General features: G+C 50.8%; 1 protein-coding gene across 1 annotated transcript in view; it reads left to right on the top strand.

Annotated features, from left to right (window-relative positions):
• Positions 1-23,314, top strand: part of JADE2 (jade family PHD finger 2) — a 47,805-nt gene that overhangs the window by 10,549 nt on the left and 13,942 nt on the right. The window contains 6 exon segments of the mRNA XM_081310056.1: positions 10,320-10,477; positions 15,258-15,418; positions 16,007-16,218; positions 17,677-17,844; positions 19,262-19,378; positions 20,502-20,966. Of these exon segments, the coding sequence (XP_081166182.1) occupies positions 10,320-10,477; positions 15,258-15,418; positions 16,007-16,218; positions 17,677-17,844; positions 19,262-19,378; positions 20,502-20,966 (1,281 nt within the window).

Genomic DNA, 23,314 nt, shown 5'->3' on the forward strand with positions numbered 1-23,314 from the left:
GGGAGGGGAGGGGGGCATTCCTGGCACAGGGCCCTGAGCATTCTGCTAAGGGAGGCCAGTGTGACTGGGTGGAATGAATGAGGGGGCCAGTTTACCTACGCCTCCTAGGTTGTTGTAAAGCTGTTCCTGTTGATCTGAGAGGGAAGCCTTTCAAGGATCATAAACAGGATTATAACATAGCCTGATGTTTTAATAAAAGGTCCCAGTGGCTGCTGTGAAAGGAAACCATTTGCAGTTGTTCAGGAGAGAAAGGAATACTGGTGGCTTAGAGCTGGGTTGTGGCAGTGGAGTAAAAAGCAAGAGGATTTGGGACATTTTGGAGGTCAAGCCAAGGGACATAGGATTTGCTGGTGTGGAGCCATCTACCTAGGATCATTTCACATGCACCTGCACTTGCCTTCCTTGCTCTGACCTGGGAAGTTTCCCATAGAAAGTTGAGGTATTTGGCTTCTGGAGCAGAGGAGAAGAGCATTGGGGATTAAAAAAAAATGGATATCAGCACCTGCTCCTGTGGCTCCAGAAAAGTCACGTGGGCTCTTACTGCTCCTTAGGGGGTAACTGTCATTGCCACTGGGTACAGAAGAGGCCTTTAGCACACCTGGGGCCCCGCAAGAGCATTCAGCAGTGGGCATTTCAAACCTGGCACTGTTCTGCAGTCTGTAGAGGAGACTGGGGGTGTGGACACTCCCTTTTTGTGGGGGTTTGTGGAAATTGGGACCAGGACGCTCTACTCACTGAGCTACATCCTTAGCCCTTTTAGTTTATTTTGATACAGGGTCCCTCTAAGTTGCCTGGGCTGGATTCCTGAGAATTCTATTTTAGATAAAGGAAAATAAGATTCCCCTGGTCACAGGGAGGAGACTTGAAGACTTCAGGGCTAACAGTACCAAGGGTGGGAAGGCCCAGAGTTCTGTCACTGTGCCCTTTGTTTGGTGTGGGGGAAGGTGTCTTTCCAAGCCATCCTTTCTCCCCTCCTTTCCCCTACAACGGGGCAATTCAGGCGCCACCGCCTTCAGCCAGCCCCTGGGGGGTCTCCCACAGAGGCTTCCCTTTGAAAAAGGACTCCGCCTCCGGAACTGCCCTACCCTAGGGTTCTTCCCTTGGGCTGTGGGGTCCCAATACTTTGAAACCTTTTCCCCAGCCACCCCAACCTGGTGGCCTTCCATGGCCCTGTGGGTGTTGGGGTGGAGATGGATGGAGATATCTCTGGGAATGCTGTTTAGGAGGGGGAAAGTTCTGGGGTTTATGCAGGATGGGAGGTTGGAATGTGCCTACGTGCAGCCAGGGGAGCCAAAGGCAGGTGGGGCGTTGGGAGGGTCCTGCCTCCTGGGGTTGTAGGAGATCTTCCCCCACTCTCAAGATCCACTGTGGCTCCCCAGTTGCTAAGGAAGAATTAGCAAAATAGTGGCCATCTCTATGTGCCTTCTTGATTCTGGGAGGCAGAAAACGTCATACCCATTTTGGACCGGAGAACCTGCTTTTCTGAGAATCCTCTTAGTTACTGTTCTTAATAGCCCAGGTCGAAGTGGGGTGGGGGACCCCTGGGGCGGGCTCATTCCCTTGATTCCTGGATAAGCTCCAGCCAGTCTCCTCCCTTGCCCCGCCCCCTCCAGGCACTGGTGGGTGGAGGAGCTGCCTCCCTGTGGCAGGCCTGCCACCTACACCAGGATCAGGCATGGCTGGGAGGAAACAGGTGTTACTGAAGGCTGAGAATAAAGAACAATTTGCATGGGGCAGAAAATTCCCCTGCCTCTTGGGTTTTCCAGTCTAAAATCTTTGTATCTAAAAATAGAGTAGAACCATGATAAGGGCCCTGCTAGGGACTGGCTACACATAGGCCCACGTCCCAGACCAGGAGTCTCTGTAGGTGGCCCGGATTTCTGCTGGGATGCACCTCCCCCTTTCAAGCCTGGGCTCCTGGAGGGCTGAGGAGTCCTCCTGGCCTTGAACTGTGGCCAAGGACAAGCTTTCCCTCTCCACAGAAGGCTGGAGAGCAGCCTTTGAGGTTTTCCTTGTCTCTAAGTGAGAAGGTTGAGTTGTGCCCAGCATAAATTCTGCAAGACAGAGAAGGAACCATCAATGAAAGCTTCCAGATTATTTGGCTCATGAGAAGGCAGAGAGGAAAGCAGGACTTGGCTGCAGAGTATTTGCACTAAATTTGCTCACTGGGCTGCTTCTTTCTTTTAATGGGCCACAAGGGGAAGGCCTCTATGGTCTGCCCAGCCTGCAGGGTGTTTTGGGAGCCCCAACTGCCCAGTGCCTACGGGGCAGCTGTCAAGCTGGTCACACTGTGTGATCACAGTTAGGCTTAAGTTCCTATTGGGAACACTTGCAAAGCCACAAGTGTGGTATAGAAACTGGTTGCAAAGCTGTGGAAGTCTCCATTCACTTGGTCTCTTAAATCTGGACAGTGATGGGGGGATTTGAGGACTCCAGTCTTAGTATTGCACTAGCTGTAGGTACATAGTAAACTCAGCTGCTGGGAAGTGGCTGAGATTGGGTTTAGATGAGACAGGGTGCTCTGTGATGATATCAGAGGCTGCCCTTTCCATTGCTCCCACTACCACCACCAGGGGTACAGGTCCTCCTAACACCCAGCAAGGTACCCCAGGACTGAAGAAAGTGCTGACCAGGAGTCAGGACCCTGGACAGGGCTGAGGCCTTGAGGCCCAGCTTCTCAAATCTGGCCCTTACCCAATGGGTGGCCTCTCCCTCAGCCGGAAGGAAAGGGGAATGCAGACCTTGGTAAGGATGCCTGAATGAAAGGGCCCTGCGCTACCTGAGAAGTTGGGTTAGGATTATTGGTGGAAGCTCAAAAAGTCTGAAGTCTGCCCCAGGACCTCTTGTGCTTTGAAAAAAAAGGGTGTGTGTGTGTGCTGAACCAGAAGGTTCAGCCTGCAGCTTGCTCTGTTTTGCCTGTCTGGAATCCCATCATAACAGAGATCTGGCCCTTGGCCCTTGGCCCTTGGCCCTTGGCCCTTAAATCCTGAAGGAGGGAAAGGGATTGACCTGGCCTAGGGGCTGGTTTTATTGTGTAAATTCTGCTAAAACCTTGGGTTTCTGGCCAGGCCTGTCTCACCAAATAAGGTAGTCATTGTTGGTGCCTAATCCTTTGTGGGATGCAGCATTTCAAGGAATTGCATATTATTCTTTTTTACATTAATTTTCAATATATACAAAAGTCTTTTTTTTTTTTAGTTGCTCAAGACAATACAATGATCTTGACATATCATACATAAATACCAAAACCAGACCTCCTTCCAACTTTTTGCCTAGGTAATTCTAATTTAAATAGTCTGGGGTGGGGCCCCTGGTACCCATGCTTTTGTTTAAAAACAAAAAAACCCTGCTGTGAGCCACAGTGAGCACTCCAATCTTAAACTTTCCCCTCATTTGCCTAAGACTGGAGTTCCTGGCTTCTTCCCAAGAAGCTTCTGGGAGGAGGGGCTGAAAGCCCCCCCCCCCTTCTTTCCACAGGTGCTAGGGGGATTGACTGGTTTCTGCCCTGCCTGAGGCGAGCCAGGACTGTGAAGGACAGTTCTTGAAGAGACCTGGAGACCAGCCCTGCGGTTTATGTCTTCCCCAGGCCTTGGGCAGAGAAGCAGGCATAAGGGCAAGCCAGACAGTGGGGATTTCCCCTCCTGAGGTAGAAAACTGTGTGTTCAGGAAACCAGTGTCCCCAGAAAGTCATCTGGTGGGCAGAGACATGGAACTGGGAACTGCCGATGCTCAGATCAGCAAGCTCGGGAGTGCCTAAGAGGCCTAGCTCAGTGCGCGGCCCTGTGCCAGAGACACAGAAAGCACAGCTCCTGTCCCTGGGGAGCTTGTCCTCTGGCTGCCTGCAGGATGCAGGTGCTGTACAGGAAAGTGTCCGTTAGAGGTGGTGCAGCTGGCTTTGCCAAAAGGCTCCTGCTTGGCCACTGGGGAACACTGTGACCCTTGTCAAGTGACTGTCTCTAGCCCGAGGATTGGTGTTTGTAGATCTAGGAGTCTAACAAACCTGTCCTGCCATGGAATTTCTGTTGTGCTGATATGACTGTCTTTTCTGGGACCCATGGAGCCTGGAAGCAGGGGAGGTCCCAGAGGTGAGTGGGAGCCAGGAGTTGGAGGTATAAGGTGAAGTAAGGCCTGGGGTCTAACTGTCAGCTCTTTTGTAGGCCCTGGTGACAAATTAGCATGTCCCTGGAGGAGGGAACAAGTGGGATCTTTACCTGTTCCACAGTGGCCCTTCTCTGGCGCCTAGCTCCTTGTCCTCAGGGACAGGGACTGGGAGAAAGGTGAAACAGCCTCTGCTACCACTAAAGGGGTGTCCCCGAGACCTATGTCCTCCAAAGCTCCTATATAAGAACATCCCTCCAAAATATGTGGTCTCATGGCTTGACTCATTCTTTTAAAGATAAGACTTACCCCAGGAGAGGGGTGAAGGTGAGGGTGGCTAGATTGTCTTGGGGCTCAGAAGCACAGGAATAAATAAGAAGCATTCTTAGAGGAACAGAGGTGTTACCCAGATGTTTGTATTAAAGCACAGATGGCCTGTGTTGTAGTGATATGCAGAATGTCCACAGACTTGAGAGAGAAAACAAGAGAATTCCCCAAAAGCCCCTGTGGCTTTGAGTCACATTTTAGTCCACCAGCTGCTGCTCCTTTGTGACCCTGACCTTGTGGGATAGGCAGCTCTTTCTGCTGGGCCAAGCACTTGCTTTCTGAGTTTCAACTCTGGAGTGGGGGAGCAGAATCCACTTCTAGTATAGTCGGGAACATTGTTTGCTCCCGCCAGCTGGAAAGGCCTCCTGGCCTCTGGGATTTGTCTTGCAAAAGAAATGTGCGTAATAAATTCTCTTTAAGAGCAGGAAGTGCTGTTATCCTCATGAAAATAAGAGAATGAGATGTTGAGTGGGTTTTTTTTTTTTTAATATTTATTATTTTTTAGTTCTCGGCGGACACAACATCTTTGTTGGTATGTGGTGCTGAGGATCGAACCCGGGCCGCACGCATGCCAGGCGAGCGCGCTACCGCTTGAGCCACATCCCCAGCCCGAGTGGGTTTTTTTTTTTTCTTTTTTCTTTTTTTTTAAATGCATCTGACTGACTTAGCCTAGTGGTAGCTTGAAACATGACTGGACAAAGGGTGGCTATTCCCAGAACTTTCCTCTGGTATTTCATACCTAATTTTAAGTGTAGGTTTACACTTGGCTGAGATACCCTTTATCAGGTTCCAGCCCCGAAAAGATTATTTAAAGATAAACTCTGTGGCTGGCTTGCAGGCAGTAAGTACTGCTATGGTTAAAGGACAGCGGCGACCTCAAACAAGTGGTTTAACCTCTCTTGAGGCTCAGGCTTCATGTCTGTAAAATGGGGGTGATGTGAATTAGGCTAGGTTACAGCACAATACTTGACATGGCTTAACTATTAGCTATAATTTCTGGTAAGTTGGGTGCTCAGGAAACAACTGCGATTTCAAATGAGGTTGGCTATTTGAGGGAGACCCTTAAACATTTCTTAGGGGATGAAAGGTTGCCCCTCCTGATGTGGACAGGTCAAAGATAGGCAGTCCTGGCCAAAGTCATTTCCATTGGCTTTGGACAGTAACTAGGCCTAGTTTCTGAGTTCTGTCTGGAAGATTCCTTCAGGGACAATTTCCTACCTCCACCCTCAGAAACAGGAAATTGTAACCTTTAGCCATTGTTCAGGCTACTCCTGGGACTCATTCATTCCTTTACTCATTCCATAAGCATTTCTGTTTTCCTTTTATGCTGTATTGAGGACTGAACCCAGGGACACTCTTCCACTGAGCTACGACCCCAACCCTTTTTCTTTTTTATTTTGAAGCAGGGTCTCACTAAGTTGCCAAGGTTGTCTCAAACTTGCCATCCTTCTGCCTCAGCCTCCTGAGTGGCTGGGATTACAGGCATGTGTCACTGTGCCCAACTCACAAGCAGTCTTTTTTTTTTTTTTTTTTTTTTTTTTTTGTGGTGCTGGAGGTTGAACCCAGGGCCTTGTGCATGCTAAGCAAGCACTTTATCAACTGAGCTATATCCCCAGCCCTCACAAGCACAGCACCACAAACGGACACAGTAAAGGCAATAGAGACACTGGACACATGCAGTGTATTTTTCTGCTGTTTGGTTATCAAAGGAGATTGATATTGAACAAATAATTCCAAGATAATTTTATTTCATGGTTGTGGTAAATGCTAGAGCTTTTTCTCAAATAACCCAACTTTCCTGCCGGGGCAGTGGTGCTGCCCATAATCCCAGCAACTCAAGAGGCTGAGGCAGGAGGATCATGAGTTCAAAGTCAGCCTCAGCAACTTAGTGAAGCCCTAAGCAACTTAGCTAGACCCTCCCTCAAAATAAAAAATAAAAAGGGCTGGGGATGTGGGGATATGGTTAAGTGCCCCTGGGTTCAATCCCTGTTACCAAAAAAATCCAACTTTCTTTGGCACCTCTTAGTCCAAAGGACTCTGACACGGTAATTCAGCCCATGAGGAAAGGAAGCAAAAAACTAAGGTTCCAGGATGAATTTTTCAAATAGCAGCCACAGAACCAACCATCATGTTCTAAAACTGTGCTATCCGAGTGTCACTGCACATTGGAAGTTGCCTGTTGTTTGCTTTAGGAGATCACAGACACCACTGAGCTCCACTGGGCTTTCTTTCTTTTTTTTTTTTTTTTTTGTTGTTGTTTGTTTTTGTTTTGTTTTCCTACTGGGACACTTAACCACATCCCCAGCCCTTTTTACTTTCTATTTGGAGATAGGGTCTTTGTAAGTTGCTTGGGGCCTTGATAAATGGCTGAGGCTGACCTCGAACTTGCAGTCCTCCTATCTCAGCTTCCCAAGATGCTGGGATTACAGGCGTTCACCACTGTGCCCAGCTGCACTGATCATTTTTTTATGTGACCTGCTTTCAGTTCTTCCTAGGGAAATAAGTGTAGAAAGGTAGATTTGTGGGGGTTGTGGTCTTCAGTTTCAGGAAAAGTAACCACAGAGCAGGGTCACATGATGTGTTCCTGGGGCGACATCCCTACATCTGGACAGAGCAGGGTCTTTGGCCTCCTGTATGGCTGCATTGGCACCCAGGTTGGTTATTAAATTAGAGTTTTTGCCTTTTAAACATCCTCCATACTGTTCGAAGAAGTTACAATTAGTATTTCCCAAGTAGCTCAGCAGAACTTGGTTGCTAGGCAGCAGACCTTTAAAGACAATTTGTTGATTTCTGCCAAAAGACAGAAGAGTAGTAAACATTCACGTTCTAAGAAAATTGCTTGTTTTCCAGCTTCCAACTTCCGTGCCACAACACGAATTCCATTCATCAATATGTGCATCAGTGTCCATTTTATTCTTTACTCGGTTTACATAAATTATTCAGAGTTGTTATTCTTTTCCAAGCCTAATCCCTGGCATATCAAAATAATAAGATGTTTTAGGTTAGAAACCAGCTGCCATATTTGTGGTCAGGTAATGTACAGAGGCTACTACGGAAGGTAACAGAGTACCCAGCTGCCCAGCTATAGCCTGGGGCAGCACCCAAGGAAGAGGTGGCTGATCCATGGAATCTTCTCCAGTTTTTCAACATTTGTTTGCACCTAGCGTGTGCCAAGCCCCATGTGCACTGTGGTCTAGCCAGACTTCCATACTTTCATTTCTTAGTAGGGAAGTTATGGCGGGAAACCAGAAGCTTCCAATACAGGTGCTGTGAGAATTCCAACAACATCCAGAACCCAGCCTCATATTGGGCAGGGCTTCCCAGAGTGGATATGTGCTGAACTGGAGACCTTCAAGATGAAGCGCGCCAGGCCCACTTTAGTGCGGGAGAAGAGTGATTCAGAAGGAGGCTCCCATGTAAAAAGCCCTTGGGAGATTGTAAGTGCTGGATGCCTTTGACCACTATAGACTTGCACTTCAGCCTGAGGGCTATGGGAAGACAATGGAGAACCCCTGAAGGGCTTGGACACCATCAGATTTGCATATTCCCCTTGCGGAATCCACCTGATTTGGCTGAAGGTTGATTCTAGGACTTTGGACTATAGCTTGGGAGGGTGGTGTGGCTGGAGGCCTTGGGGAAGGAAGTACAGCCTGCCTCTGGAGTTGTGTTGGCCTGGCCTTTTGCCACTTTCAACAGATAAACCTTGAGTAGGTTAACTCTCCAGGTTTCTCAAGTCCAAAATACCTACCTCTCAAAATTGGTCTAGGAACTACTACTGAGTCAAAATTACAAGTAGCTGTCACCTGGCACACAGCCATGTCTCTGCTTGATAGCTGACAGTCATAGAGCTGACCTCCTTGTGGAAACCCATTTAGTTTTTTCCCATGAGTCCTGTCTGAAAGGGCCAGTAATGTCCAGTCACCTGAGTGCTATATTCCCAGGCTGAGGCAGGAGGATTGCAAGTTCAAATTCAGCCCCAGCAACTTGGTGAGGCCCGGTGCCCCAGGTTTCAATCCCTGGTACCAAAAACAAGAACTTAAAAACTTGGAACTTTGTTAGAACCAGGCTTGTCTCTGAATTTGAGTCACTTTGAGGTCAGCTCACTCTAGGTCCTATATGGGGGCTGGAGGTGAGGGGAGTTGGGGAGTTGAATTATTTATTCAGCTCTAGCCCTCTGGGCCTCCAAGGGTCCCCAGAGGCCTCCGTGGAGTAAGCCTTCCATTCCTGAAGAGGTGCTGCTGAAAGGAGCCCCAAAAGCACTCAGCGCCTGAGTGTGTGCTCTTATATTAGCTGTCTTGCTGCTTGCTAATAAGATATGCAAATTATCAGGGCTGTGAGATCTTAGCCACATTCCATCTTCTGTTTAATTAGCATTTAATCGTAATCTGATTTTAATTTTTTCACACTGGCACCCTAATTAAATGTTAGGGTGTTAGTGTTAACAATTAAATTATATTGGCAAATAGAGTCTTCAGGAAACTTGACCTTTTTCAAGCCAGGGCCCTCTCTAGCTAGATGCAGATGTTAATTAGATTCTGCTTCCAGACCCATCCGTGCACCCATTTAGTTTTTTCCTTGTGGTAATGGCTCTGGATTCCAGTGGGGCTCATATAGCTGGTGAGTGCACCCCCAGCAGGCAGAGGTTAGCACTGAAATGGTTTGTCAAGAGTCTGGAGCCTGGTGAAAGCCAAGTGAGCTGACTTTGCTCCAGGCATAATGATAGACATGACGGGTTTGGAGGTTGAATTTAGGACTGGAATACTCCTTGAAGTGGTTTCTCTTGTCTCATTGATGTAAGTTCTTCTTTAACTTGTGATTCTCAAGTGATGATTACCAGGGAAGTTGGTACCTGAGCCAGTCATATGGTATCTAGAGGCACCACCATCTTCCACAGCAGTGCTTTGTCGGGGGGCCACAGTGGGATTAGGCAATGGAGTCTGGAGGCATTGCCAGAGCCAGCTGGGAATGTGTTTGGAGATGGTTTTGGGGTGGAGGTAGAGGACAACAAATAGAATAATGGGGACAGCCAGTTTCCCTCTGAGTGAGCTGTAGATAGGTGCTCAAGAAATCCAAAAGCATTTTGAGGTAGCCTCATGGGCTGGCTGGCACTGAGGGAATGAGGACAGATTGAAGAGAAAAGACAACTGTCCTCTTCTACCCCATCACACACTGAAGGTGGTAGTAAAGAACACCACTGAAGCGGGAGACAGTGTCCTTGTTCTTGTGGGACCTTGGAGGTCCTGACTCATAACATGGTTACTCTCCAGGCTGCTCCAAGTTCCATCCTCTCCCTGCACTATGGCCTTTTATTTTCCTGCGGTTGGGCTAGGGATGTGTCTAGAGATAGAGTACTTGACTCACACACATAGATCTCCAGGACAGGGGTAGGGTGGGATGAGGGGTATTTTCCTGGGGTTGCTATTTAGTGCCATTTCATATCTTTCCTTGTGCCTGTGGGTACAAATCTACAGCATAATTTTAAACTTCCAATGACAATTCTCTTTGTAGTTACCTATCGGTCAGTATCACATTCACAGATGCCTTTCTGCCCTCTGAGGTTTTTTTTTCTTTTGTTCGTGTTTATTTTTTGTTTTTGCCTTTCTCTGCAATTCTTTTTCTCCCCTTTTAGGAAGGAAAAAATCCTATTGGTCATTCAAATTCTGTCCTTTTTTAACAGGTTAGAACCGTGTGAATTCAGTTCCTCGTGTTTATGGAACATGTACTATGGGAAGGGCATATGCTGGTTCAGAGAAAGTGTTGGTTCTACTGCTTTGGTTTATTTCTAAGTGAACAGGCAGAAAGTCCGCTTCGGTTGCATTTATATGCCTCTTGCCACAGCGTATGGTCCAGACCACCCCAAGGTGATCTGAAATCCCCTTCTCTCGCCCTGCCAGGTTTTCCGGACAGACTTGATCACAGCCATGAAGATTCCAGATTCATACCAGCTGAGCCCGGATGACTACTATATCTTGGCGGACCCTTGGCGACAGGAATGGGAGAAAGGTGTGCAGGTGCCCGCCGGGGCAGAGGCCATTCCAGAGCCGGTGGTGAGGTGAGACAGGCAGTGCCCAGGAGGAAAGGGAGCTGCTCTCCCGAAAGGGACCTATCAGTCCTCGAGTTCCTTTCTAGTTTGTCTATTTTGTGTTCAGTTCTCTTATCTGATAAATCATTGAAATATTCTAGAGATACTCTAGAAACACTTTTCAGGCTTTGGACCTTGGTTTGGGCTCAGCTCTGGAGCTAGACTGCTTGGATCCAAATTGTCACTCACATTCAGTGTGACCTTGGGTCAGAATCCGGATCTCTCTGGGCCTCCATTTCCTTGTCTTAGAAATGGGATGTCACTCTTAGAATGATGTCACTCCGGACTCGATTAGAAACATCTCTAGACTTTTTTTTGGTTACAGGGATTGAAGCCAGGGCCTTGTGCATGCAAGGCAAGCACTCTACGAACTGAGCTATATCCCCATCCCCCTTTTTATATTTTGAATAGGGTCTTTCTGAGTTGCTTAGAGCCTCAGTAATTTGTTGAGGTTAATTTTGAACTTTTGATTCTCCTGCTTCAGCCTGCTGAGACTCTGGGATTACAGGCATGTGTCACTATACCTGGCTCCTGGCCTTATTTTTTATTTTGAGACAGGGTCTTGCTAAGTTGCCATGCTCTTAACTTCTTTCCCTTCTTTTCTTTTGCAGTACTGGGAATTGAACCCAGGGCCTTACATATGCTAGGCAAGCAAGTGCTTTACCACTGAGGTACATCCCTAACCCTTTTTGTTGATTTACCTATTTATTTGGAGACAAGGTTTTGCTAAATGGCTCCGGTTGGCCTTGAACTTGTGATCCCTCTGCCTCAGCTTCCCAAATCGCTGGGGTTACAGGTGTTATGCCTGGCTCTTATCTTCTTTTAAAAGGCCCTTTAAAGGAGTTCTTAGAGAGGGTCTGAGTCAGAGAGGAGTCTTAACTGGGCTTTGGAGCCTTCCAGTTTCATGGAGTACTGAGACCCCTGGGTGCTCTTGCAGGATGTAGCCACATTGCCACAGGTTGTGCCTCCAACTAGAGCTCAGTCAGGTGCTTTTTTCTGCACCCTGAGGAACCCTTAAGGCAGGGGGTCCTGGTGTTTTGTCCTCCCCACCCACCCGCCTGCCTGAGCAGGGTAGCTCGGGTTATTGGCAGCCCCTTTCTGGCCTTGGCAGCCTTGGCTCTTGCTAGAGCTCATGTAGACCAAGCTTGGGGCAAAGATCACAGCTGTTCCCTCCCTTGACATTGGCACCATCGCTTCCTGGCAACCACACTTGTGACTGGCTCATAGACATTGAGAACCTTAGTGCCAGCCTTGTGCTGGGCACAGGATCATAAGGGAAGCAGATTCAACCCTGTCGGGTGCTCTGTGGGGATTGGCTATTGAGGAGGGCCTTTCCTCGTCCAATAACTTCTGAGGGCTGAGTGCCACCAACCCTTGGCTGGGACTTTCTGAGAATAAGGGAAGGTCTGAACTTCTCCAATGGCCCCCTTGGGAGTATATGCTGCATCAGTGAATGAATTGGACAATAGAGATTATTCTCCACATCATTTTCTAGGGCCAGCAACATGGCTGAAGCTCCTAGCCAGTTTTGTGCCCTCACCTCGGCAGACTGGAAAACTCTGGCTTGACCTCTTTGAGCCAGTTTCTTCCTCTGTGAAATGGGGATAACACCAGAACCTGCCTGATGGTGTGGTGGTGAGAATACACATGCCAAGTTGTCACCACATATGCCAGGGCCCAGGGTAAGGAGAAGGGGCAGGCCACTTTACTGGGCAGAAAAAAGCCAGTCCTGATCGGGCCTGCCCCAGCAGTCTGTCCTTTGTACTTGATGTCAATGTCAGGTGGTTCCGGAAACATCCACAGGCCTAGGTAATTAATTGCAGATGCTTCCACACCAGTAGCTTAGTTTCAGTGTGCCTGTAGGGTACTTTATCTGTTGACATCAAGAGGAGAGCACATGTTCAGGCTGCCTTGGCTTCATGACGTGCATTCCCAGCATATGCACAGCTGCACCAGGATGACAGGAGCCAGGCGCTCCTGGCCTGTCCATGGTTTGGAAGGGATAAGAGGGGTGTTCTCTTGGCGAGCTCTCCATGCCTCCATCTGTGTCTTCCCCGCCCAGCCCAGCCCATCCATCTCCCTGGATGCCTCCTACTGCATAACCCTTGTCTGATTATCTGCGTGGTGGCCATCATGGCCAGAATTGCCAGAGCTGGTCTGAGCCTGATGATTTGCTGTACTGAGCCTGGGATGTTCATTTTCTCATTTAATGATCTTACTTGCCTTGTAAAGTACAGAGTACTGTCCCCATTTTATAGATGAGGAAGTTGGGAAATTCTGGGGACTTTCCTGCAGGGTTGCTGGGGCCTAGTGGGCTGGGCCAGGAAATCACAGGCCCCACGAGCAAGCCTTGGGTTATCTGTGTGGGGCCCAGAGCAAGAGCCTTATGCCTGCTGGCTCGAACTGTTCTCCCCAGTTACTGTCCCAGCCCCTCTATCCCTCCCTCCCTGGCCTTTTGGGCAAATCTGCCCGCCTCGCCCTCTAAATCTGAGCGAGGGCCTGTACCACCCCCTTAGTATAGCCAGAAAGCCCAGGGCCCAGCCAGCCTCTGGAGAATGTCTCTTAATGGGATAGAGACTCTTTTCTCTCCTATAGGTCTCTACCCAGTGGTCCTCCAGCTGACCTCCATGCCATGTCCATCGGTCAGGTCAGTCCATGCCTGGTAGGAGATCTTCCTTGATAGCTAGAGCAAGAAGGGGACAAACAGGTGAAGATGGGAGTCCCAGGAAATGCATTTTTCTGGTGTGAGTCCTTCAGCCCTGGCTCTCCAGAGAGAAGACACTGATCCTGTTCCCTAGAGGTCTGGCCAGGTAACAGCTGACAGGGCAAGCAGGGTTAGGTAGTGTTGTGCCAGCAGCTGGGCATTTGGATGAGAGCTGCCCCAAACCCTTGACTAAGCATATGTTTAGGGCACAAACAAAGCCAGATCATGACCAAATGACAGGCTGCGCTTAAAAGGAAGCATTAGTTCAAATGGCTGTTTCACCGGGAAAGGCAGCATTTTGTTGGACTCGGGTCTTGGTGTAGCTCTGATTGGAACCCCCAGGGTGGTGGTGGGGTGCCACCGACATCATTAAGGTGGTGCCAGCCCTTTCTCTTTGCCCCTCAGCCTTTTCTAGGCCTCCCTTCTGGCCTGGAGGCCTGTCTTCCTGCTTGGGCCTCTGCCTCCCTGTCCCCTGCCACCTTCCTGCCTCTCTTGCTGACACCTGGGGCATTTCCTGGAGCCCAGGCGCCCTCCCCACAGCTCAGCCATGTCTCTGCCACCTCAGGCCCTGCCCTCCTCTCCACAGTGTGCGCTGAGTCACAGCCCCTGGCAGCCCTGCCTCCGACCCCAGGAGGCCTCCCAGGCAAGTGAGGGGCCTCTCAGGCCTGGCAGTGCTGTCCAGATGGAGGCCAGGCTCCCAGGCAATAACCATGGCAACCAGTGGGGGGTGGGAAGAGCTGGTATTTTGGTCTTCTGTTCTTTTTTTTTTTTTTTTTTTTTTTTTTTTTTTGGTACTGGGGATTGAACCTGGGCCTCCTATGTGCTAGGTGAGTGCTCTGTGACTAATCTACATCCCCAGCCCTTCTTAAAATTTTTATTTTACTTTGAGGCAACATCTTGCCAAGTTGCTCAGTGTAGCCTCGAACTTGTGATCCTCCTGCCTCAGCCTCCTGAGTAGCCACTGCACCTGGCTAAGCATTGGCATTTTGAACTGGCATTAGGATCTGAGAGACTGCATAGGGCTGAGCTGAGGGGACACTGACCTCCTCACAAGGCAAAATTTCCCCCTTAACTATGTATGTGTGCCAGGCACTTTTCTAAGAACTTTATACACATTAATCCTTACAATCCTCTCACTAACTGTATAAGGTAGGTACTAATGTCATTAGCCCATTTTTGGGATGAGAACATGAGAACATTCAATGGGGGAGCTGTGATGTAATCTATACATGTAGCCATGGCCTTTCCAAGCTGCCTCAGAGACAGAGCTGTGTCCCCAAGGGAGAGCTGAGCTGGGATGCGATCCTGGGACCATGGTGGGTGCAATTTTGTATGCAGGAGACTTTGCTTCTGTCCTGGGCAGTGTTGGTGGGGAGACAAGTAACCTAAGATATTTGCTGCTTATGTACGGAATCTGGGGAAGGACAGGTGTTGGGCATTGCTGTATCTGGGGCTGTAGCACTGGAACCTGGCTGGGCCCCCTCACACCCTCGAGGAGAACTGGCCACAGTTCTACTCAAGACCAGGGCATTTTCTGGCTGTTGGTGAAGGAGGGACCAGGGCTTGTGAAAGTGGGTAGCTAATCAATCCCTGGCCCCTCCCCACCTGGAGGAGTATGTTAAAGGACCTGAAATCCGAACTGGCTCTATCCTACTTGTTCCCAAGTGACTGGCACAGGGCATTGCTTAGGATGTCACTTGGGACACCTCCTCCAGGCCCAGGCTAATCAGGAGGCTTCAGTTTAGGCCCAGCCACCCTGGTGGGGGGACTGTGGAGATGGGCTCTGGCTGGTCATGGATGTTTATGAAGTGAGCTGGGGCTTCTCCATAGCCCTTTAGGTCTTATATTTCCTGTGTACCCATAGTCATCCGAGTGTTGGCAGGGTGGGCAGATGGTGGAGGAAGAAATAGGAGGAGGGGATACACAGGGCATCAAAAGTCAGACCTCACACTTGGCCACCAGCTCCTCACTGACCAGCTCACTGGAGCCCCCGAGCCTGGCGGCTGAGGGTCCTTCCCTTCATGACAACCCCTCTTAATTTCCTAGGATCCTCCCACCGCTGGAAGGCCCCCCTGCACAGGGATCCCCAGACAACTCTGCACTTGGTGAGGGCTCCCAGCCTGATTGGCCAGAGGGCAGCCGCTATGACCTGGACGAGATTGACGCCTACTGGCTGGAGCTTATCAACTCCGAGCTCAAGGAGATGGGTAGGTGACCCTCTGTGCTAGGAATGGAATCAGGACAGGGAGGGAGGGTTTCCTTCCCAGTCGCAGCATCCTCACCTCTAGAAAGACAGTGGCTGAGACTGGGGAACAGTGACTTCTGCGTTACTGATAGGTATAGTTATTTAGTATCTCTGTACATCCTGAAGATTTTGCAGCCGTCAGGTGGCTGCAATAATAGCATGATTCACAGGGTTCTTGGGACTATTGCAGCAGACATGAATGTTGTAGGAGTAAGTAAACATACAAGCGGGGCCCGGGCATTGGGTATTACCATCCTGGCTAAAGCCCACTGATGTGTCAAGGAAGGACCAGGTCTGCCCTGTTCAGCCACGTTTGGAAATGCCTGCTGCACACAGCATTCCATGCTTTCTATACATACATGTGTAGTCTCAGGCCAGCTGTCTACAATGAGAACACCACACAGGTCAGGAGCCTTTGTGATAGGATGGTCCAGCCTGTTCCATCGTTAGAGGGTGGAGCTGAGTCCCAGGGCACATGGTGGCCAAGCAAAAAATCTTCCATACGTCTGCCCAGAATTCCTGATACCACCCACTACTGTTCTCCCCACAGAGAGGCCCAAGCTAGACGAGCTGACGTTAGAACGTGTGCTGGAGGAGCTGGAGACTTTGTGCCACCAGAATATGGCCCGGGCCATTGAGACGCAGGAGGGGCTGGGCATTGAGTATGATGAGGATGTGGTCTGTGACGTGTGCCGCTCCCCTGAGGGCGAGGATGGCAACGAGATGGTCTTCTGTGACAAGTGCAACGTCTGTGTGCACCAGGTGGGCAGCCCTCTCCTCCCTGACCTGGTGATGAATGTACCTGCTGCCTGGGTGGACCCCTGTCGGGGCTGGTCGATCTGGCTGTAGGCGCTCAGGGATACTGTGAGCTACCTCCCTTAGCAGGGAGGAAGGGAGGCAATGCCATGGATGCCCTGAGCTTCTAGGGATACCAGGGCCCTTGACTCAGCCCCACAGCCAGACTTGAGCAAATGCCCATTGGGTTGCCTTTCTGTCTTCTCCCGTCTACCTCAGACACCCCCGTGGATCATCCTACCCTACTCTACTCTCCCTTTACTTCTCATGTCCTGAACTTTAAAAGAAGTAGCAGCACAGTGTAGTGATTGAGAGCCAAGCAGGGAGCCAGCCTGCCTGGTTTCAAAACATGGTTGTGTCCTTCACAAGCTGTGTGACCCTAGATAATGTTTCAGGAGTAAGTGAACACACAAGCAGGGTCTGGGCCTCTTTTTCCCTCAATTATCAATAAAAGTGAGTTATTGGTGCTAGGGATGTAACTCAGTGATATAGACATGCCTAGCATGTCTGAGGCCCTGGGCTCTATCCCAGCCCTGAGAAGGAAAAAAAAAAAAAAGACTTGTCAAACCTTTAAATTAGCCCTGGTGATGCATGACTGTAATCCCAGCAGCTGGTGGGGAGGGTGGCTGAGGCAGGAGGATCATAGGTTCGAAGCCAGTCTCAGAATTTAGCAGTTCTGTAAGCAAAATAAAATTATGGGGGATGTGGCTCAGGGATTAAACACTCTTGGGTACCAAAAGTGGGGGGCGTTTGAATTGTTTATTATGAGTTATTTGCTTAGTATAGTAGAATAAGTACTGTGAGTACTTACTACCATTCCTGGTATTATAAACTAGATATCGTCTGAATAGTCCCCTCCCCACCCCCGATCGATCTTGGGCCCTCAGGCTCCAGGTCTTGGGTATCTCTGGGCCTTGTTTCTGAACAACTGACTGGTACCCAGTGGACCCACTCTGACCCTGACTTTGAGGCCATCTGTACCCACTGCTGCTGAACTAGACCCTGGGGAGCTCAGGAGGGACTGCAGGTGGGGTGATCAGTGTGACCCTCATACATCCATGTCCCTTCCACCCAGCAGCTCTTAGGTCCAGTATTTCTGTTAAGCTCTAGACATGGCCAGGAGGAACCCTGTTCAGATTCCTAAGAAACAGATGAAAACTGTGGGCCTTGGTTCTAGAAAATAGATAACCAGTTTTTTATTCAACTTGTGAGGGGATCATGGACCCTCCCAAGTTCGTCCTGATTAGGAACTGCTAACTAACGTGAGCCTCCTTCCAGCAGAGGGCAGGCCTGAGCCCTTTCCTGGAGGACTGAAATACGCAGCTTTCTAGGAGCCCTCATATCATCAACCCTGAGGAGCTGACTGCTGTCCAGGCACAGACTGGCCAGTGCCTTTGACTCGTGACCACCCTGCTCTCTCCCCAGGCTTGCTATGGGATCCTGAAGGTGCCTACAGGCAGCTGGCTATGCCGGACATGTGCCCTGGGAGTCCAGCCAAAGTGCCTGCTCTGCCCCAAGCGAGGAGGAGCCCTGAAGCCCACCCGAAGTGGGACCAAGTGGGTGCATGTCAGCTGCGCCCTGTGGATTCCTGAGGTGAGTGGGTGTGGGGGTGTGGCAGCTCAGGGATCAGCACCTGGGGAAGTGGGTTTGCATGGAACTGAGAACTTGGGGATGAACCCATGGGACAGCACAGGGGTCTTTAAGTGACAGGTTGGGAAGAACTGGGGCAGCGGTCCATAGGGTTGGGCACAGTTCAGGTAGGCAAGTGGGATAGTGGACTGCTGGGGATTTCAGGAGGTAGATCTAAAGTCTGGACAGAAGTCAGCTGCGTGTAGGGGACAGGCTGTGGTAGCTATCAAAATGTGGGTAGTGGTTCCAACCTCAGTCAGTCTGCAAGTTTAAACCACAAATAATCCCTCTGACCTGAAAGAAAACCAGGCATCAAGCCTAATGAAAAGTTGGACAGCAGGCCTGTTGCTCTGGCTGTGGTTGGGAAGGAGGGGTCTGCCTGTGGCTGAGGCCAGGTGGGAAGGCCACAGGCTACAGGCTGGGTCCACACGTCAGCAGAGGCCCCCAGTCTCCTAGAATACCATTCATTTTCTTTAAAATGTGAAATGCTAAAATTCACTAGAGTTTCAGCCCCAGCCCTACGGTGTGCTGTGCGGACTGAGACCCCATTCCTATGCTGCCTGTGTCCAGAAATGAGCCAGGTAACCCTGTCAGTATTTGGTCCTTCTCTTCCTGGGTTCATAGACCAGGGAGACCCACATTGCAGACTTTTCTGTGATGGTGGTCATTTGTGTCAGCAGAAGCCACTGGCTTTCAGAGCAGCATCTTAAAGGCTGGGACTACCTCTCAGTGTTGCCTGGCCTGGACACTGCAGAGACAGAACCAACAAGGACCCCACCATGGGAGCCCTTTAGAGAGGGGCCCTTATTCTATTCTCAGACATGGCCAGATGAATGTGTATTGCCTCCTGGGGCCGATGCCCTATAGAGGTCTTATATGCAGACCTGTCCCCCTAGGCAGGGCTAAGTAAAGGTACATCCCTCTTGGCCACGAGAGGCCTGAAGACCCCAAAGTGGAGATTCCAGAAGGCCTGTTCTTGGTGTCTAGGAAAAATGATGAAATTAAAATAAGTTATAGATGCTAACGAGATGCAGAAGGAAAAGGGACCTTGCACATTCTCCCCCCTCTCTCACATGCACACAGACACAGAAGCACTTCTGTGGGAGGCCAGCACAGTCATCCTGTCAACTGTACATGATGCTCATGTGCATTGTCCCTCAGTCACAGTCCAGGATTAGTCACAGATGAGCACACAAATTGCCCAGCAGATAGCTTGGGACGGTGAGGAGGGACTCAGACCTGTTTGGGGTCAGGAATTGGGATTCAGAGGCTCAGCCACTGTTCTTTCTGCCTACCACCTGGTTTCTGTGGGCAGCCCCCATGTGACAGGGTTCCCTGGAGGCAGACTGGGGATTGACACAGTTTCCTATGTCCTGCTCAGGTCAGCATTGGCTGTCCAGAGAAGATGGAGCCCATCACCAAGATCTCACATATTCCAGCCAGCCGCTGGGCTCTGTCCTGCAGCCTCTGCAAGGAGTGCACAGGCACCTGCATCCAGGTACGAAGCCCATTTCACCCCCTGGAGTCCCCTGGAAAACAGACTGCAGTCTCTACCCTCTCCCTGCCCTCACCCCACCCTGCCCCTATGCTACTGCAGTGGGACCACAGATGGGCCCAGGAGGTGTGGGACTGGGGCCAGACTCAAGATTACTCCTGAGAGGAGGTGAGCATTCCTTTTTATCCTCAGGTCCTCCAGAGACAGGGTGGCTCACCACCCCATTGGAGCGCTGAGAACTTGGCTTTCCCTGAGAGTGTTTTTAGGCTTAATAAAGACATTTACCTTGCTTTAGACATCAGGCTTGACTTGGGAGGAATGGGAATCAAATTTCCCCTCCAGCTGAGCTAATGGGCTCTCCTGCCACAGGACTGCACTAGTCTGCCTTGGTTCCCAGAATCTAATGTGCATCAGATCCGGGAGGGCTTATTGAACACATATTGCTGGGCCTCCTTCCCAGAGGTTCTGATTTAGTAGGTCTAGAACTGAGAATTGGCACCTTGTCAAGGTCCCACGTGATTCTGATATCTCTGGGGGTGGGGGGCATCCTTTTCCGTCTCATCTCTTCAGGAACGGAATTGTTGATGCAAACACTACCTGTGCCTTCACCCATTTATAAGACCTTCAGAAGGGTTTCTGAGTTTAGCATTGCTGGTTCCTAATATTTGGGGGCATTGCTGCCGAAACAAGGCTGGAAGGGAGGGTCAGGCCTCAGCTGCCTGGGCAAGACTGCAGCCCCTCCTCCCAGATTGGCAATGAGGATCCCTGCCTTAGATGATGTCGCAGTAGTAGAGGAGGCGTGGCCCGTCATCAGCCTTTCTTTTGATGCCTTCTGCTCTCGAGTCATTTTGCCCACACAGAAATGCAGCTTGTCCCCAGAGGTCACAGAATCATTTTCTGATTGTTGACTCCCCAGGGGTGTGTTGTGCCAATCTGTTACCTTTCCAGGTGTCCCAGGGCTCCTCTGTCCCATGACTCCTTCCATCCCAGGCAGGGCTTTGGGAGCCCATGCCATTTTATGTAGGACTCCCAGGCATTCAGCATTGTTAGTGGAGCTCTGTGGCAAGTCCCATATCCTTTTCCTTCCCACCAGGGCTCCTTTCATGCTGTCTTTCTCTCCCTCCAGTGTTCAATGCCTTCCTGTGTCACTGCATTCCATGTCACGTGCGCCTTTGACCATGGCCTAGAAATGCGGACTATATTAGCAGACAACGATGAGGTCAAGTTCAAGTCGTTCTGCCAGGAGCACAGTGATGGGGGCCCACGGTGCGAGCCTACATCCGAGCCCACAGAGCCCAGCCAGGCCATCGAGGACATGGAAAAGGTGACTCTGCGCAAGCAGAGGCTGCAGCAGCTGGAAGAAGACTTCTACGAGCTGGTGGAGCCGGCTGAGGTGGCCGAGCGGCTGGACCTGGCTGAGGCGCTGGTCGACTTCATCTACCAGTACTGGAAGCTGAAGAGGAAAGCCAATGCCAACCAGCCGCTGCTGACGCCCAAGACCGACGAGGTGGACAACTTGGCCCAGCAGGAGCAGGATGTCCTCTACCGCCGCCTGAAGCTCTTCACACACCTGAGGCAGGACCTGGAGAGGGTGAGTAGCCCTGGTAGGCCACCTCAGGAGGCCTTTCTGCTCTGGCTCACTGCCCTGGGACAGCCAGCCAGGACTCACCTGACAGCTGTGGGCCCTAGCCAAGTGCCCTGCTCTGAGATCAGCTAAGGGGCTGAGGGCTCCCCAGTCGTGGACAGTACGGGGGGCGGGGGGGACTGATACTTTACAGAACACAGAAGGATCCAGCTCTTGCTTCTTTGAATATCTTTAGTCCTAGAGCTTTCTCGGGCTCTGGTGAAGGTAACCTTACCAAGGAAGGGAGGCTGGGGAGCGTCAGAGTTGAGGCAGAGGTCCAGGTGCCTGGCTCCTAATCACTTCTGCCCCACTTCTGGCCTCCATGGCACTACCTGGTCCTAACATGTGAGCTTTAGAATCAGGCAGGAGAGGGACTGGAGCTTCCCAAGCTGCCCCACTGACCTATGCTGTGCGGGTCTGGGTACACAGGTGTGAATATGGCTCCCAGTGGGTACCTTGCAGACAGAACTGAGGCACAAAGCATGGGTGCAGGCATTGAGGGTCTGCAGCCTGCATGGAGTGGAGGGATAAGCCTGGAGTGGCCAGTAGATCCTGTGAGGCTGGGCTGGTGGACAACAATGTCTGCAAGCTGCACAGGCAAGATTTAAATAGAGATGGTCTCGCCGCATGCCTATAATCCCAGTGGCTTGGGAGGCTGAGACAGGAGGATCATGAGTTCAAAACCAGCCTCAGCAAAAGCAAGGCACTAAGCAACTTGATGAGACCTTATCTCTAAATAAAATATAAAATAAGGCTGGGGTCAAGTGCCCCTGAGCTTAATCCCCAGCACTAAAATAAATAAATAAATAGGGATGGTCTCACTGCACCTGGGATTTCCAAATCCTCCCCAGGGAGGAGGAGTCGCAGGACTGCCGTGAATGAGTTGGCATGCTCTAGGAAACAGCCCTGGGTGGAAGCATTAGGGAAGCTTTTGTGTAATCTGAGGCATCTGCTTTTATTACCCACAACTTGGTGAGCAATCTGTAAAATGGGTCAAGCATCTCAGCAAGTGTTTTGCTGTACAGAGGTAGCTGGACCCCATTTCCCCATTCCTCTTCACCCCATTTATCTGCCTTGGGGCCTGGACAAAAGGGGAAGTGACCTTAGTGGCCTGAGAGAGGACTTACTGCCTGGCAGTTCCCAGCCTACAACCAGGTCAAAAGGAAGAGGAGGGGGTGGGAGGGGTCACATATTTCTTGCTGTAGCCAGGGCAGAGGGCAAGGCCACCTGCCTTGGAGTCACCACCTCCTGGGCAGCCTGGCCTTCTGTCACACAGGGCAAGGGCATGATACTAGCCCTCTGAGACCAAGACACTTCCAGAGTTGTCCTGAGGCCACCCCCAAGTTCCCATTCCCAGGGTCTCTTGTATAAACAGCTGCTTTGCTCCTGCTGTTCCCAAGTGACCCATCAAATCTGACCTCCCTGGTCTTGCTGAGCAGCAGGCCTCCAGCCTAGCCCTGACCCTGGCTAGGCTGTATGTGAAGGTTCAGGAATCATCTCACTTCTGTAATCATCATCCTGGAAAAGAAGATTATCCTCCCAGCTGTACTGAGCAAGGAAGAAACTGGGGCTCAGAGAGATGAGGTGACAGGAAGCCTTAGAGGAGCTTGTTTTCTAGAGACTTCAGAGCTGAACTGCGGGAGGGCTTGAGTCAGGAAATGCAACGTTGGCTCATTCTCTATTCTGTAAATTTCCCGGGCAAAAGCATCCATATCAGTGCCCCAACCTCCCAACCCCTGTGTCGGCGGGTACAGGTGGAGCCAGGGTTTGAGGCTAAGTTGCCAGCAAACCTGCTGAGCAGGCTCCCAGAGACCCAGGGCAAGCAGGACTTCAACAGACCCCCTCCAAGGCAGGTGTCCTCTCCAGAAAGGAGTCAGGGCAACTTTTGATGTTTGTGCAGCTCTTGTGGCTCATGTGGGTCTTGTCTTGTGGCTTCCACAGCAGCCACAGGGCTAGGATGGTGGGCACCAGTTGGGAGCAGGGCAAGGGGAGGCCAGCCTTGGCAGGCTGAGGAGGAAGACCATCAGAGATAGTAGTGAGCCAGGGCACCCCCTCAGTGCTCCTGCACCAAGGCCTCTCATGGCCATGCATAGAACTCTGCTGCTGCGGAGGCTTTCTGCAAAGTCGCATGGTGGTGGTGGCCTGGCCAGTGGGCCCAGCCTCTTACCATGGCCCAGTGCCAAGAGCCAAGAGTATCCAGCCTGTGACTGGGCACTGGGCCACCTTGGCCTGGATCCATTGGGGAGGTGTAGGGCAGGGCTTGAGATCGAAGCCCTGGGTGGCCTGTGTCTAGTCCAGTACTTCCCGGCTCTGCA

The sequence above is a fragment of the Spermophilus citellus genome (assembly GCF_964194105.1).
Source record: "Spermophilus citellus genome assembly, chromosome: 1".
In the NCBI taxonomy this organism is placed as follows: Eukaryota; Metazoa; Chordata; class Mammalia; order Rodentia; family Sciuridae; genus Spermophilus; species Spermophilus citellus.